This window comes from Nymphaea colorata, chromosome 1 (assembly GCF_008831285.2).
Source record: "Nymphaea colorata isolate Beijing-Zhang1983 chromosome 1, ASM883128v2, whole genome shotgun sequence".
Taxonomy (NCBI): domain Eukaryota; kingdom Viridiplantae; phylum Streptophyta; class Magnoliopsida; order Nymphaeales; family Nymphaeaceae; genus Nymphaea; species Nymphaea colorata.
The window spans coordinates 16,280,647-16,294,830 of record NC_045138.2 but is presented as its reverse complement, the minus strand read 5'-3'; the positions used below and the strand labels follow the sequence as shown (position 1 = coordinate 16,294,830).

The 14,184-nt window shown below is 35.5% G+C and overlaps 1 protein-coding gene across 1 annotated transcript; it reads right to left on the bottom strand.

The window, feature by feature from the left end:
- Positions 1-3,715: 3,715 nt before the first annotated feature.
- On the bottom strand, positions 3,716-5,945 carry LOC116245642 (protein CHUP1, chloroplastic-like). Its single transcript, XM_031617125.2, has 4 exons — positions 5,483-5,945; positions 5,294-5,385; positions 4,565-5,200; positions 3,716-4,437 (listed from the first exon to the last, which is right to left on the bottom strand). The coding sequence occupies exons 1-4, from the start codon at positions 5,544-5,546 to the stop codon at positions 3,868-3,870; spliced, it is 1,362 nt and encodes a 453-aa protein (XP_031472985.1). The 5' UTR covers positions 5,547-5,945; the 3' UTR covers positions 3,716-3,867.
- Between the last annotated feature and the right edge of the window lie 8,239 nt (positions 5,946-14,184).

Here is a 14,184-nt window from a genome sequence, read left to right as displayed (position 1 = left end):
ACATGTCACCTGTATAAAACGTGAAAAAACATGTTTTTTTTAAAAAACGTCAAAAAACACGTATATTATACTTATTATACCCGTTTTTTATTGTTTTCTGCCATTTTTTGTTTTTCATTCATTTTTATTTTTTTATAATTTTCAATACTTATTAAATGTTTTAAATTTTTTAAAAATTTACCAAGATATTCTCGAAATATACAACTTTGCCATCTTATACCTGAGAAATTCCTCACCATATAATATACGTACGCATTTTTTGTGTAATGGGACTCTAAACACCCTGAAAACGACATTTGAGAAGAAAAACATCATTTTGCTTCTGAAATGCCGTTTTGAAGGTGTACCCAAACACACCCTAAGGTTCAATTTCTAAAGTACTACCAATAGATGTACTCTTATTTTTTTCATGAATTGGAGCAAGAAAGAAAAGCTCACAATATCTCTCATTTTATGTTATTCAAATTACAAAGTTGCTTTGTTAGGTCAAAAAACATTTTTTAAACTCCTTCTGAACAATATATTTATAACAAGAATAAACCCATTTCATTAATACTGCAGTATCATTTGAAGATCTTTTTGAAACTGTATTATCAAATAAACATACATTTCAAAATATAGAAAATACAACAAATGTATGAAAACAGATTAAAGAACAACAATAAATTTTCAAAACTATATTTGAATATTTCATAAAAAGATACTATTTGCAAATAATATATATATATATATATATATATTGCTCTTTTTTCTTAAATAGATGATTTAGTAGAAGGTAAAGAGAGAGACAAACATGACAAGGTTATTTTTATAAGCAAAATAAGTGTGGTATAACAAGGTTTTTGTGCTTCACTTGGTTTGGAGTTCTGAAAACAGTTAGTCAGCTGCACACATGACTCCATGGGACAAGCAATTATACACAACACAAGAATATTAGCAATAAGACAGTGGTGGCTCTTTGTCAATCCATTTAGAAGTTGAAAATAGCAAAGAAAGCAAAAATTCAAAAGGCATGTATAATTCTATTTTAATTATTTTTTTCCTCAATTGGATGAGTCCAACTAGTTCCATGGTTTCAATAGCGATGAAACAATGTCTTTCAACTATGTGATCTCAAGTCACAATCAGTACTTTCGCTTACAAAAAATGCAGACTAATTTACATGCCTTCCGAATTTCTTGCTTTCTTTTTTCATTTTCAGTTTGTCAATGAACTGAGAAAGACCCACGAGTGTGTTATTTGCACTTACTTATAACAAGTAAATGAGTGATTATAGTCACATATATTTTCCCTTTTTCAAACACAACTTAAAAGCACACGCAGGTGGAGTGGAGGATCCTACAAATAGTCTTTCTAAGCAGTGAGTGCAGTTCTTATTCAAGTACCACTCGAAGAACTGAAATTATCATTGCCGGTTTTGCTTCCATAATTTGGCTTCTGCTCTTCTGGACTGTGTTGAGAAGTATCTAAGCATTGCATTGGAACTTGTTTTGAAACCAGCAAGAGAATATCTAGAAATTCGAACCATTAATGTGGTAGGCCGAGAGAGCATCTATCGCCCAAAGTATATATACATATATATATAATACTGAGGACAGAACTGCATAAATGAAGTCTACGTAAAAAGTATGAAAATAAAGAATATATATTTTGAAGGGTATTGGGGGCACCCTTCCAAGTAGGGAACGCTATGTTTTACGAGATAATGAATCGACTTCCAATAATGAAGGTGAGAAATGGTGCTGTGTTTTAAAGCTTGCATAGAGATGCGAAAGCCTCTGATCGCAAGCAGCCAAGTAATAATATATTGAAAGTTTTGTATTTTAATCTTATCCAAATCCAGAATGCAGTCTTGTGTTCGCAAGAAGCGAATTAACAACTAACAACCAGGCCTCGTAGGGATAGAAACCCTTTAGATTTGGGTCAGATCAATTGATATCTTCTTTAATTGAATTTCGACCTAGATTTAGATTCAGAACTAAATTTGTGAACCCTAATCCAGATCTGACAAGGTAAGATCTGAATGTTTTATGCCGTTTTCAAGCATCAGATTTGGATTTAGATTCAATCACTTAATTCCAAGCCCAACCAGGCTTTCATTTTCCTTTGCTAAATCCAACTAAACGGTCCAGTTCCAAGTTGGTAATTGGATTTCCAAACCTTATGGCTCATAACAAGAGACCACGTGCGGTGGATTGAAAATATCCAGAATGCCCATGCTGAAAAAAATGAAAAACTTCCTCTCATAAAGGCAAAAATGGTATGAAAAAAAATGCCCTTATAAAATGACCGGAATAGCCCTGATTGTTAGTGCATAACCGTCCTGTAAACTCATTGACAACTCTAAGTGAAGATTGGGCTAACGACCTGAACCTTTTTAAAAATCATGATCGCTGGTTGAAAGTTTTCAAATATCCAATGGCCCCTCATCAATACTTCATAGGAGATATTGACTTCCTTTGGAAATCTTAAAATAAAAAATAAAAAATAATTTTGAAGTGCATTTTTGTTTATATTTTTTGAGAGAACATACCATTAACAACCTATGAAGGTCCCTTATTCCTCTTAAGTTTGAGATCTTGGAATTCGAGACTTAGGTGGAGCATGGTATACCTATCAACTAAAGTATCACTATCTCACTATTTACAGTGCAAGAAAGTAACAACCATCGAACTTAAACAGGCAATACACTTCAGACAAGTTATGCTATGCCCAATGAAGCCAATTGTTTTGTTTTTTTTGTTAGGGCTGCTCTTTTCATAAAAATTGTTGACTTAAAGTGAATTTTTGTTTAGCTAAAAAACAATAAATCCCAACTTAATTTTTCAGTATTACCTTTTATCACCGCATTATATTATTATAGTTTAATCTAATATTATTTGGTTTTTAAGTTAAAGAAAATCGTCTTCAAGTAGTTATTACGACAACTTTCATGACAAGAGAGTGGGAACCTTAACAGGGGAGAGACCTGCAATTTGCCTCCCCTACAACTATAGCTGGCAGGCTCATTGAAGAGGCATCAATGTGGCCTTCCCTGGCGCAGGGCAGCTGGTTATGTATGCCATATTTGTATATGCATTTTTTATGTCGTAATATGAATGATATGCATTTTTTATGTCGTAATATAAATAATGATGAAAATACCTCCGGTTAAGGTTAATAAAAAAGAATTTTTTTTGTGAGGATAAAAAAGAAATATAAAAAAAACTAAAAAAGATACTTTTTAAAATAATTAAACAGTGTCCCCTGTTTGGGAGCATTTCACGCCTGTGTCCCCTGTTCCTCTCCAGAAAACGCCTAGAAAATTGCACAAAAAAAAATTATTGGCAAAATCTAGGCTTTAAAAGTGAAAATTCCCTAATAAAACCCATCGACTGAGCACCTAAAAAATCGTCTAATTGATCCCATTCATTCATTATTAGATCTTTCAGAATGTACTTCAATTAAAAATTCTGAATCTACTTCATAAAGATCAGTTCAGAGGAAGAATCCGATCATGAAGGTCCCTCCCCTTCTCCGTCGCCGGCGGTCTATGATCATTTACTCCCTGCACACAACAGTCTCTTTCAAAAGTCTTAAAGTTTTGGAAAAAAAAAAAAATCTTTCAAATTCTGGAAAATCCAGCGGACGTGTGTGACAAGTCACGAAGACAAGGATGACGAAAGGGCTGACATGATCCCCTTCTTATTTAGTCATTATCACCCGTAGCACGCCATTAGATTATTTAGTCTTTATTATTTTTACCATTTAGCAGCAGATCATGATGCTTTCTACATTGACTTTCAGATGATCAATTAATCTCTAATGGTGTCACTTCTTCTACCGTTAGAATTAAATGCCTTACAGGCAGAGATACACGTTTAAGTTTCAAAAAAAGGTAGTTTTCATAAGCAAATTTGCAGATCTTGGGATCACCTTCATCTCTGAGGCACAGTCCAGTTCCCCACAGTAAAACAATAGATTACGAGGTCGCGAGGATCTAACTTTCACCTTCTCATCCGCTAAGTTGCTACTCTGGTTTTCATCTTGCACTTTGTTGGTTCTCTCATCGTTGTTCTTCACCCATCCCTTGATCCTGTGGAGTAACTTTGGCCTCGATTTCTTGGGCCCTCTCTCTGTCCCAGCATCTATTACGATTGATTCAAACGTCTCTGTTGATGAACAGTCCGAATCATAGCCCGTGCACTTCTCGTCCAATCCAAGCTCCACCACTATATTCTCTCCCTTCTCATGCTTCATGCTCGGACTCTTCTGATCTTTGGAGTTGTGTCTCTTCTGCAACTCGTATTTTAAGCAGGCGTTGATCCAGCGAAGGTATATCAGCTCCTCTATATCAGTTCTGCGGTCGTTTCTGTACATCTCGATCTGCTTGGACAGCTTCGCGTTAGCGATCTTCAATCTGTTTGCTTCTTCATTGGCCTTCTCTGCTGCTTCCCTCTGCACATAACGCAAAGCAATATCTTCTGACTATCAAAAACCAAGATGAAAGAAATTAAAGAAGCATGATTTGAATGTTTAAATGGACCATGATGGAAAAAACAGTCCATTGATTAGTGCAACGAACCTCAGTGGCTATGGCTTCGACGATGGAATCGAGTTTCTTCATTAGTTCATTTTTGTTGCTCAACAATTCCACGTTAGTTCTCTTCAGCTCTTCAATCTCACCATGCAAGCCTTCTATGATCATCTTCATCTCAGCCTCCCTGCTGTGCATCTCAGCTTCTCTTGCTCTCTGAGCAGCCATCTGCTGCAGCAGCTTCGTCATTACTTCCTTCTTCTTTCCCCAGCTCTTTCTTATCTTGCTCCGAGTTCCCTTCATCTTCATCCTCGCTGACTCCATCTCGGCCTTAAGCATCGCCCTCTCGGCAGCGAGGCCCTCAAGCCGGCGATTCTCGCCTTCGAGGGATTCGATCTTCTTGCCGAGAACCTCAATCTGTGCGGTCTTTGCGTCTACCACACGTTGAAGCTCGTTCAGCTTCACCGAGTCCTGCTCTTTTAGGCCATTGTACAGGAGCAACTGCCTCTCTAGCTCCTGCTTGCTCTGTTGCAGATCGAAAACCTGGTTCTTTAAGCTCTCGATTTCTTGCTCCAGTGGGTCTGTTTCCTCGGGAACCTCCTCGAGGAGGACTGCATCGTTGTCCTCACCTTCATTTGAGCAGATGGGTTCCTTGATTTCCTCCTGCAAATTCATTGGTTGTTCCTACAAAATTATGTTTTTTGCGATTCGTAAGTTTCAGAATGGTAAAACTAAGAAGCGAGCATCTTATGTAGCATAATCTATGAGCTAGCTTACTTCATTCTCTCTTATTGAACTGGTCATGTGAGAAAGATCAAGATGTTTGTGGATACTATAAACTGCTTCATCACCGCTGATGCAGGCTACGCCTACAAGAAGTCAAGAAATCAAAAAACAGAAATCAGACAATGGGAAATAGAAAACATGTTTGTATTAGTTTCAGGGAGTTTAAGAGGTGAAAAGTACCTGATTTTCCATTAGCAGATTGGTCAGGCCATCTGCTCCAGCTCTTGGACTTGGAGTAAAACATGAAGCCAAGAACTAAACCACCTGTTTCCTCTCTATCTACTTCTCTAGTCTGTCATACGACACGCGATGACTCCCAATTCCCTGCGAGCTTGTTCACCTTCCCGATCGATGATGCAAGTCAGCAACACAGAAGAACCATTTCACTGGATTATATGAAATCTCTCTACTGGGAACCAAGAGGAGTACTGCTTTGAAGGACAGCAGAAACTTGACTTATTGGTATTGGGCAGAGAAAAAGTGGACAGAATGGATGCAGAGAAATGGGAGGAAGAAGGATTGGAGTGGTGGATTCTGCTCGTGGCTCTGCGCCTTTCCCGGCTTTATGAAACCGAGGAAGGGCTTGAAATGCCCATGAGATTTCGTGAAAGATTCTTGGCGGGTTTGATTGTTTGAATCGGTGGGCGTCCACTGTATTGCTAGCTTTTCCTTCTTTTCTCTGATGTGGCGTTGGTCAAGGGACATCTATAGACGAGTTCCCTCCCTACCATCTGCAATTGGTTAAAGAATCTTTTAAATAGAAAATCCATCACTTCTTCATCTGTAGCCGTCTGTAGAACAAGAAAAGCACGCAGATGATGTCCTTGAAATGCGTGAACTGCCATCGTCCCGATCGAGACCTGCCGGAAAATTAACCCCAAACCGGGTCCATACCATCGATCCAGATCCAAATACCAATACCTATGCTGTGAAAATGGATAAGATTTGGACGACTCGAATCTGACCGCCGGAGATCTGATCCGCCGTCAGAGCCGTACTTTTTTGTAGTTTTCTTCTTCTTTTTTAATAATTTTTATTTTTGAATTTCTATTGCTTTAAAACATTCCGGATAAGAAATTACTCTTATTCGATTCAGTGTTCCGGTTTTTCTTATTTTTCTTGGTCCATCCCAGCGACTCGATTCGTACATGCTGTGTGATCATTATGAGGTAGGTTGGCGGTTGATTAACTCTACTTTACCATTTTTATATTTAGAAACAAACAAAATCAATTTAAAATAATGAAAAAACGTTTCTAGGATATGTATAAATTATACAAATAAAAAAAGGATTTTTTTAACTTAGTAAAGTTGTGGTGCCACCCTCGAGTTCAATTTTTTATTTATGAAACACTATTTACGCTAAGATTGTATTTTTTTAAAACTTTTTTCCTAAATAAAAATGTCTATAAGTGGATATTCCCTGTGGCTGTTCCTTTAAGCATGCTTAATATATATTATTATTTCTCTTGACAAGCATAAGTTATCAAAAGTCTCCCCTTTCTATTGCATGGTTTTCAAAGCAGTTTCTATCTCGCAAAAAAGATTAACATCGACAAATACTCCAAAAATATAAACAGTAATATGGTAGCAATAATTTGACCAAATAGAAACAGTTTTTTCTATTTTCATATACTCATTAAAGACATTCTGGTAGCAATAATTTTTCTGAGATTTTATATTAAAAGGTCGTAAATTTTTAGAATGTAAAAGATTTACTGGACAACGAGAGTCGAGGGCTACGTCGCCAAACACATGCAAGAAAAAACCAGCGTAATTATTTCAGCAATAAATCATCTCTTGGCAATATTGGCAGCATCTTTCTTTCCTCAGCTTTTTCAGACACGGCAGCTGCTACGACATTACGTCGATACAGTATACAACTACAACCACGTCATATTTTTTTCACCTTTCCTGTCAGTGTTTGATTGGTAACTATTTTCCACTTTTCACTGTTTATATTCTCAAATTTTTTATTGGGCTAAAATCCAGGGACGTGAACTGGCTGAGCTGATAAGATCCAAATACCAATCTGAGGTCGGATCCCAATCTAGAGATGCGGTGTAGCTGATTGAATCTTAATCTGGATCTAAGATATGGAACCAACTTAAATAATACATTAAACCGCTGTTTGGAACTTACCCTGTTTAATCAGCCAGATTCAGTTTCAAACAATCCTTGTCCAGATCCAAATAAAGGAAGATCCGACTACATTGAACCTGGTAAACAGTGGATCTACGTAAGCGTAAATGGATAGCATATGATCTCGAAACTTGGCGCTTCAATGATATCTTATTTTCAATATATTTTGGTTGTTGTTGTAAAAATCAGTTTTTTGGCTAAATTGAATCGGCTACATACATTTTAAATTTTATTTTTGAAAAAATAAATGGAAAACTATGAAAATTGATTTGCATGATGCTATTTAGGGCTTTCGCTAAATTCAGTTTCGTTTAAGTAGATATTTAATAAAAAAGACACTAGTAATTGTTCTGAAGTGGCGTGGTTGAATGACAAGAACTTATTGAATCAATTGTAGAGTAACACGAAATCTGTGGACGAAGAATCAGCTGATCTTATGCTTCTACTCTTGCACAACTCCAGAAACTGTCTTTAAGCAATTTATTATAAACCGACCTCCCTTGTGACGTTTGTCCTTACGTGCTTAAACTATTTATTGTTTGCATGTGGTTTAATTTGTCTTCCTTCGCTCTGGCTTAAGAAATTAAAATAATATTTTTATAATAAATAACTTAAAATTTGTGACATGGTTATTTTTTATTAATTACCTAAATATTTTACATAGATTTGTTTGCACTTTTGGACACATACACGCGTTGTCTCAACTGTTTATTTCACGCTTTGACCCAGAAAAAAAAAACTTATATATATATATATATATATATATATATATATATATATATATATATATATATATATATATTGGGCAGCTGAACCTACCAAATCACCGATTCAGTGGAATAATTGGCTGCGAAAAATTGGCCGGAAATATTAAATAAATACTTTTAAAAAATAAAAATATAACGTATTTAAAATGATAAAAAATATGAAAAAGCCGCTTCAGATGCTTTAAAAGTCACGAAGATTTGACATGTAGCGCCCTTAAATTAGTTAGCTGTCAAATCTAATCTCTTTTGCCACTAATTCTATTAAAATCGGCCAATTGAAACCGACTCTGATGCATATTACCGTATTTGAAATTATATTGGACGATACGTCGTATCGCGATGTTCCGTTTAGGACATGCAGTTAAAATGGGGCCTGTGTCGACCAAATCGACCGATTTCTGGAAAGAGTCCGTCTCGTATCAGCTGATATATTAACAAAAATAAAATCAGTAATAATAGAAAAAATTTTACTTACTAGTTAACACCAGTTTCAAAGGTTTTGGATCCGTAAGTTGATGTTCAAAACATTGATACAAACGTTGTTTTAATGGATCTGATGGATGGTATTAGGCCCTCTTATCATTTCTCAGCTAAAAAATTATTTGACTTTGGTTGTCGGTTTGTCAGCTATGTTATTCAGTTGGAAATGTCGACATATATTATTAAAATGTTTATAAAATATTTTCTTTATTTATAGCTGCCCATTTTGTTTCTATGTTTAGCAATTAGCACTAATAAGTAATAAGGCCCCTCTCAATATCGTCATCATATATTATATGCTTCTTTATAAAAGTGTCAATGTAATCCTTGGAAGACATATTATAGTCTTCGAGATGTATTGGCATCTTCTCATTTAATAAGTTTTCTTTACGTGTAGATAACGAAGGAATACAAGATTTTGCCTCAAGAGAGACTTTCAAGTGGCCTTAGTGGTTTAGACAATGAAAACTTAGGCCCCCACAACAATTCTAGATTTATATTTTGCTACCCCGATGACTTTTTGGACTTATAATATCATTTCCATCTATGCGTGGTAGTGGTTTATACGATTTTGTATTATATGCATGTGGCGTGCATTTTCTTAGAAGTTTGTATAATTATAAACCCTTTAACATTCGGTTACGTACTTACGGTGATGGTTTCTTGTTCAGCAATTAACTTAGATTTTTAACAAAGATCTGAACATCAATATGAATCCTTTCGATCGATACGCGTTTGTTCATGTTGATATTTCTGTGTTTGGGTATGGAAAACAAATTTCATGAGATTATTATTGCCAATATCTTCAGGAGGATGGTACGTAATAAAAATACGCGTGTACACGCACGACATATAACTCATAGCCCACAAGTTTAAGTAATAGTCTAAAAAGATTTATTTTAGAAATCCCTTGCTATTATTAAGAGACCCCTACTGCTCAAACATTTTTGTTGGCACCTGCCACCTACTCGCACGGAGAGAGAGAAAAGAGATCTATAGTTGTTTGATTTAATGCTATCAAAATCAGCCTCACATAGTTCCATGCGTCGATTTTCATTTATTTAAAAAAAAATTAAAATTTTTAGTTTTTTTTATTTTTATTCCCCTTTGATAAGAAAGGTTTGTTAAATATTTTTTTAATATATATTTATATATGTTTTTTAAATAATTAAAAACCTATTTGGCCGAAACGGCTGATTGGATTCTCAAACTGTTTTCTATGATGCGAGAAGAAAAACATTAGTGCAAGGTAGCTGGTCAGGTTAGTGGTTCGCTGTAAGCTCAGTGATGTTTGATTTTCATGGGTGTTTTCTTTCTAGATTATAAACTCAGATACTATTAATGAGTTGAAAAGAGTTACCAACCGGAGGAACGGAGGGGTTTCAGCCTCTTCAGTAGATCTCTGTCTTCCATAAAGATGTAACAGACATGAAGACCGGCGAACAGTATTGAAAACTAAGCTAGCGAACGTTCAACCTGGATTCTTCTTTTGGTTGGTTGCTGCAGATTTCAAACCTTCCTTTTTCAGTTGGGTACTTACCTTTCTCCCTCTCGCTATCGAAAGCTAACTTTTAGTTGGAAAGAAAGTAAAAGAAGTAGGCCAACCTGCAGAAGAAGAGCAATTCGATGGGCTACAATCCCAGGCTTGCGGGAGAGTCCAACATGGCTGCCACTGCCATTTCACTGGCGACGAAATTAAAAAGAAAGCAGAACAGATGTCCACCTTCACCTACTCCTTACTTCCTGCAAAACTTATCTCGCTTGGTAAGAAACCGGGGGTCCAAAACCCTGGTTCTGCACCCATGGTTTCCATCGGATTAAGCACGCTGGGATCAGACAAAGGGCGCAGAGTCGGTGCAGTTCCTGTTTGCAAATAAGACACCATTAACACTCGATCAAAGTTGTCGTACCCTCTTATTTCCTTCCCTACCTCAGGACGTCTGCTTCCTCTCTGCTTTACAAAATAATTAATATATATCTTGAGACTTGAGAGAGAGAAAGAAAACTGGGGGTGAAGAATTCTACTGTAAACGTTCAAACATTTAAGTCCCATGTACATTACTAGAACCAACATGTTGCATCTCAATGTTTTGCATGCCAACATCGAGATGACTCCGGGGTGTGAAGTTAAAAGAAATTAAATTATAGTTTCAAAATTTTAACAGGAGCTGAAATATATTTTTTTAAATTTTTTTATATAAGATAACTGAAATTTTTTAAAATTTACATGTAAATTATTACTACTTTTTTTTTTTTTTTTAAGAGGAGGGCCAGAGCTCCTCCTGGCTCGTACTCTATCTATGTTTATAGACGTAGCCATGCAGCGCTCTTGAACACAGCCTATGGATTGAGCCACAAAATTATCTGGCCTGGCCAGGTCGGACCAAGCTTAGTTAATCTAGGCCAGGTCGGACCAAGCTTATTTAATCTAATCCTGGTTCAAAGGTCATTTTCATGATCCAATTAGCACTCGACGCCATGCCCAGTTTGTATGTCCTTAGCTTGGCTAGATATTCAATCTTTAACCATTGAGAACAATATGAGTTTTTGGAAGAATTGGAATCAACTGATGTTGCCATATGGTTAAACTTTTAAAATTCGTTGCTAAAAATCTTTACCCACAAAGCATTATCCATGGTTAATGATATAACAACAATTTGTAATGCTTTAATGATGGTTTCATTAGCACTTTCAGCAATGGATTTCAAATATTTAACCATCCGATGACATCGGACAGCCGGCTAGTTTCAATTTTCTTGAATTTGTATATATAAATGTACTAATTAAGAACATCTGTGGTCCAGCCCAGCTCCCCCCAATGTGGAGCCAGGGTTAGTTCATAAGTGTGTTTTTCACTTAGAAAATAACTTGAAAATTTAAATTAATTTTTTTAAAAAATACCAACGAAATATAATGTGCGTCAACCGATCTGGGCCGAGCGGATATGCTCGAATTTCAGTAACTACTGAGCTTATTAATATTCACAGAAAAAGCAAGGCATCAAACAAGAGATTGTTAGTGTCAAGTTGGAGACTTTGGATCAACTTTTAACTTTTTAACTTTTCATCTCCATAGTTTTCTCATGTCGTTGTCCTCGTAAGGCTATACCAACAACCATATATAGAAGACTCATAATACCGAATTTAAGCTTATGGGTCTGTTTGGGAAAATATTCCTCTCACTATCAACTTTCTATACGATTTAAACCTAGCTAGCTAACATATGTATTGTACTAAATAAGACATAATAATTAAATACGTTTATTATTTCAAATAAAAACAAAAGCATCATTTGTTGTGCCTTTTGGTGGCGCTTGACCAACAAGACAGGTTAGGATGGATGCATGTGGTACATGCTCGATTGTTTTTTTTTGTCAGCCCAAGGAAGGATGAATCAGCACAAACAAACTATATATTTTGAGTGCGAAAAGCTATTGGAAGAAGGAACAAAGAACCCATCCCCTCTTCTCTGGTTCTTCCTGGAGTCTAGGATTGCTTTTGGACTTGAGGGTACCTGTCAACTAAAGTGTCATAATGCCATCATTTGTAGTGGAGATATGATTTTTCTTTTTTTCACGAAGAAAGTCAAGTTATAGTTTTAAAATTTTTCGAGGTTGAAATATAATTTTTCAAATTTTTTATTTAGGACAAATGAAGTTTTTTAAAGTTTCAATGTAAATTTAAAAAACAAATTGAGGAGGAGGGCACATGCATGGCTCATGTCGGCTTTCTTGGGTCCACTCATGATAACACCTATGAAAATCGAACTGAAAATCATGTTCCAGTCAACAAGAACATATAAATAAATAAACGATACTAGTGAAAGAAATTATATTAAGAATAATAAACGGGAGGGTAGCTTGAGATAAGATCATCGACTGAAAAGGGCTAAGCAACTTGATGTGGCTGTGGACTTAATAAGATAAGACATCACCTTCATTCAGGGGCTAACTTTTTGACTTTATTTCCATGATAAGCCTGGACCTCTAACTTGAAGGCATGTTGAAATTTCAATTAAAGCTGTGATCGCAATTTCAATCTTACTTTTTATTTTTCTGTATATGCTCTGTCACTACTAAGGAAGGAAAATTTGAGATATTTTATTTTTGAAAATAATATACCCAACTGAATTTTCAATATTTTCAACTTTATCTTTATTTTTATCTTTTGATTTCATTGCAATCGATGACCTATATATAAAGGTCATCGATTGCAATGAAATCAAAAGATAAAGATAAATTTGAAAATATAGAAGTCAAATTTTCAAGAGTCTAAAATACTTATCAACAAGACAACAATTTTCGTTTAAGGAAGCTCATTTGTTTTCTTCTTTTGAAGGTATTTTGGACTTTTAAAACCAATTTAACTTATGTATTTGCAACTTAGTTTCTACCATCTGATCTTTTTGTAATCTACAACCCAAATGATTCCCATCAATAGCTTTCTATTTCTATCTCTCTCTCCTCTTTGTGTATGTTGTGTATATATATAGGCCTGTAGACAGAAACTTCTCTAATTTGGGGAAGTAAATATACAAATAAGGCATATATATATATATATATATATAATCACTACAAGATTTTGTTGGACATTCAAAAATTAATTTCCAACAATGAAAAAAATAATTTCGATAAACATCATGTGCTCTGTTGATAATCCCAGTCGAGTTAGTTACTAAATGACCTATGTTTTAAACCAATTAAGATAAGTTCGTTAGACTAGTTAATTAATCAACCTATTCATTCGTAAGCCTACTAATTAATCAGGATCTAAGATTTAAGCAGACAAACACCCAATCAGAGTATGGTCATGATCAAAGGGTTCAGCTTTGCCACCTGATTTCTCACTTTAAACTCTAACTTGTTTAGTCATATCTAATAATAGACTATCTTCCAACGTGAACGTGGCATTTGGATTTGTATTGAGTCTGGTTCTTAGCTAACTTCAAAAGGTTCCGACCTGTTTGCAAGTAAACGTTTAGGTCTTAAGCCAGTTGCGATCAAGTTTGTTCTTGAACAATCAGATCTAAATCTGAACCCAACTCCAATTCTAAGCATGCAAGGTTAGATTGGACGCTGTAGCTTAGGTCAAGACTGAATCGAGCAGGTTTCTTTTTAACTTACAAGACATTATGGAAAGCTCCTTTGCTCTAAAATTGGCGAACAATCGTTCAGTTAATTATTTTGCGGTTTTCTGGTTGATTATTCCACGGTTACTTTGTTGTCAACCTAGCTGATGTACATGCATTGGTTGGTGTGGCAAAGATTCTGACTAATATCCATAGTTACTCTACGAACATTGCTTTACATTTTTCCTTATTTTCAGGTTGGTGTTTTGCATTTTTGCTTTCATCAGTTCAGGTATAATTGCTTCATGGCTTACATAATTATTTCGTAAATCTATCTCCCTCTTCTTGCTTCAAAGCCTGCCTTTAAGATCAGCCTTCTACTTCCTACTGCTTCCAGTGTCACTTTGTAGGCCTCTTCTCTCATTTTG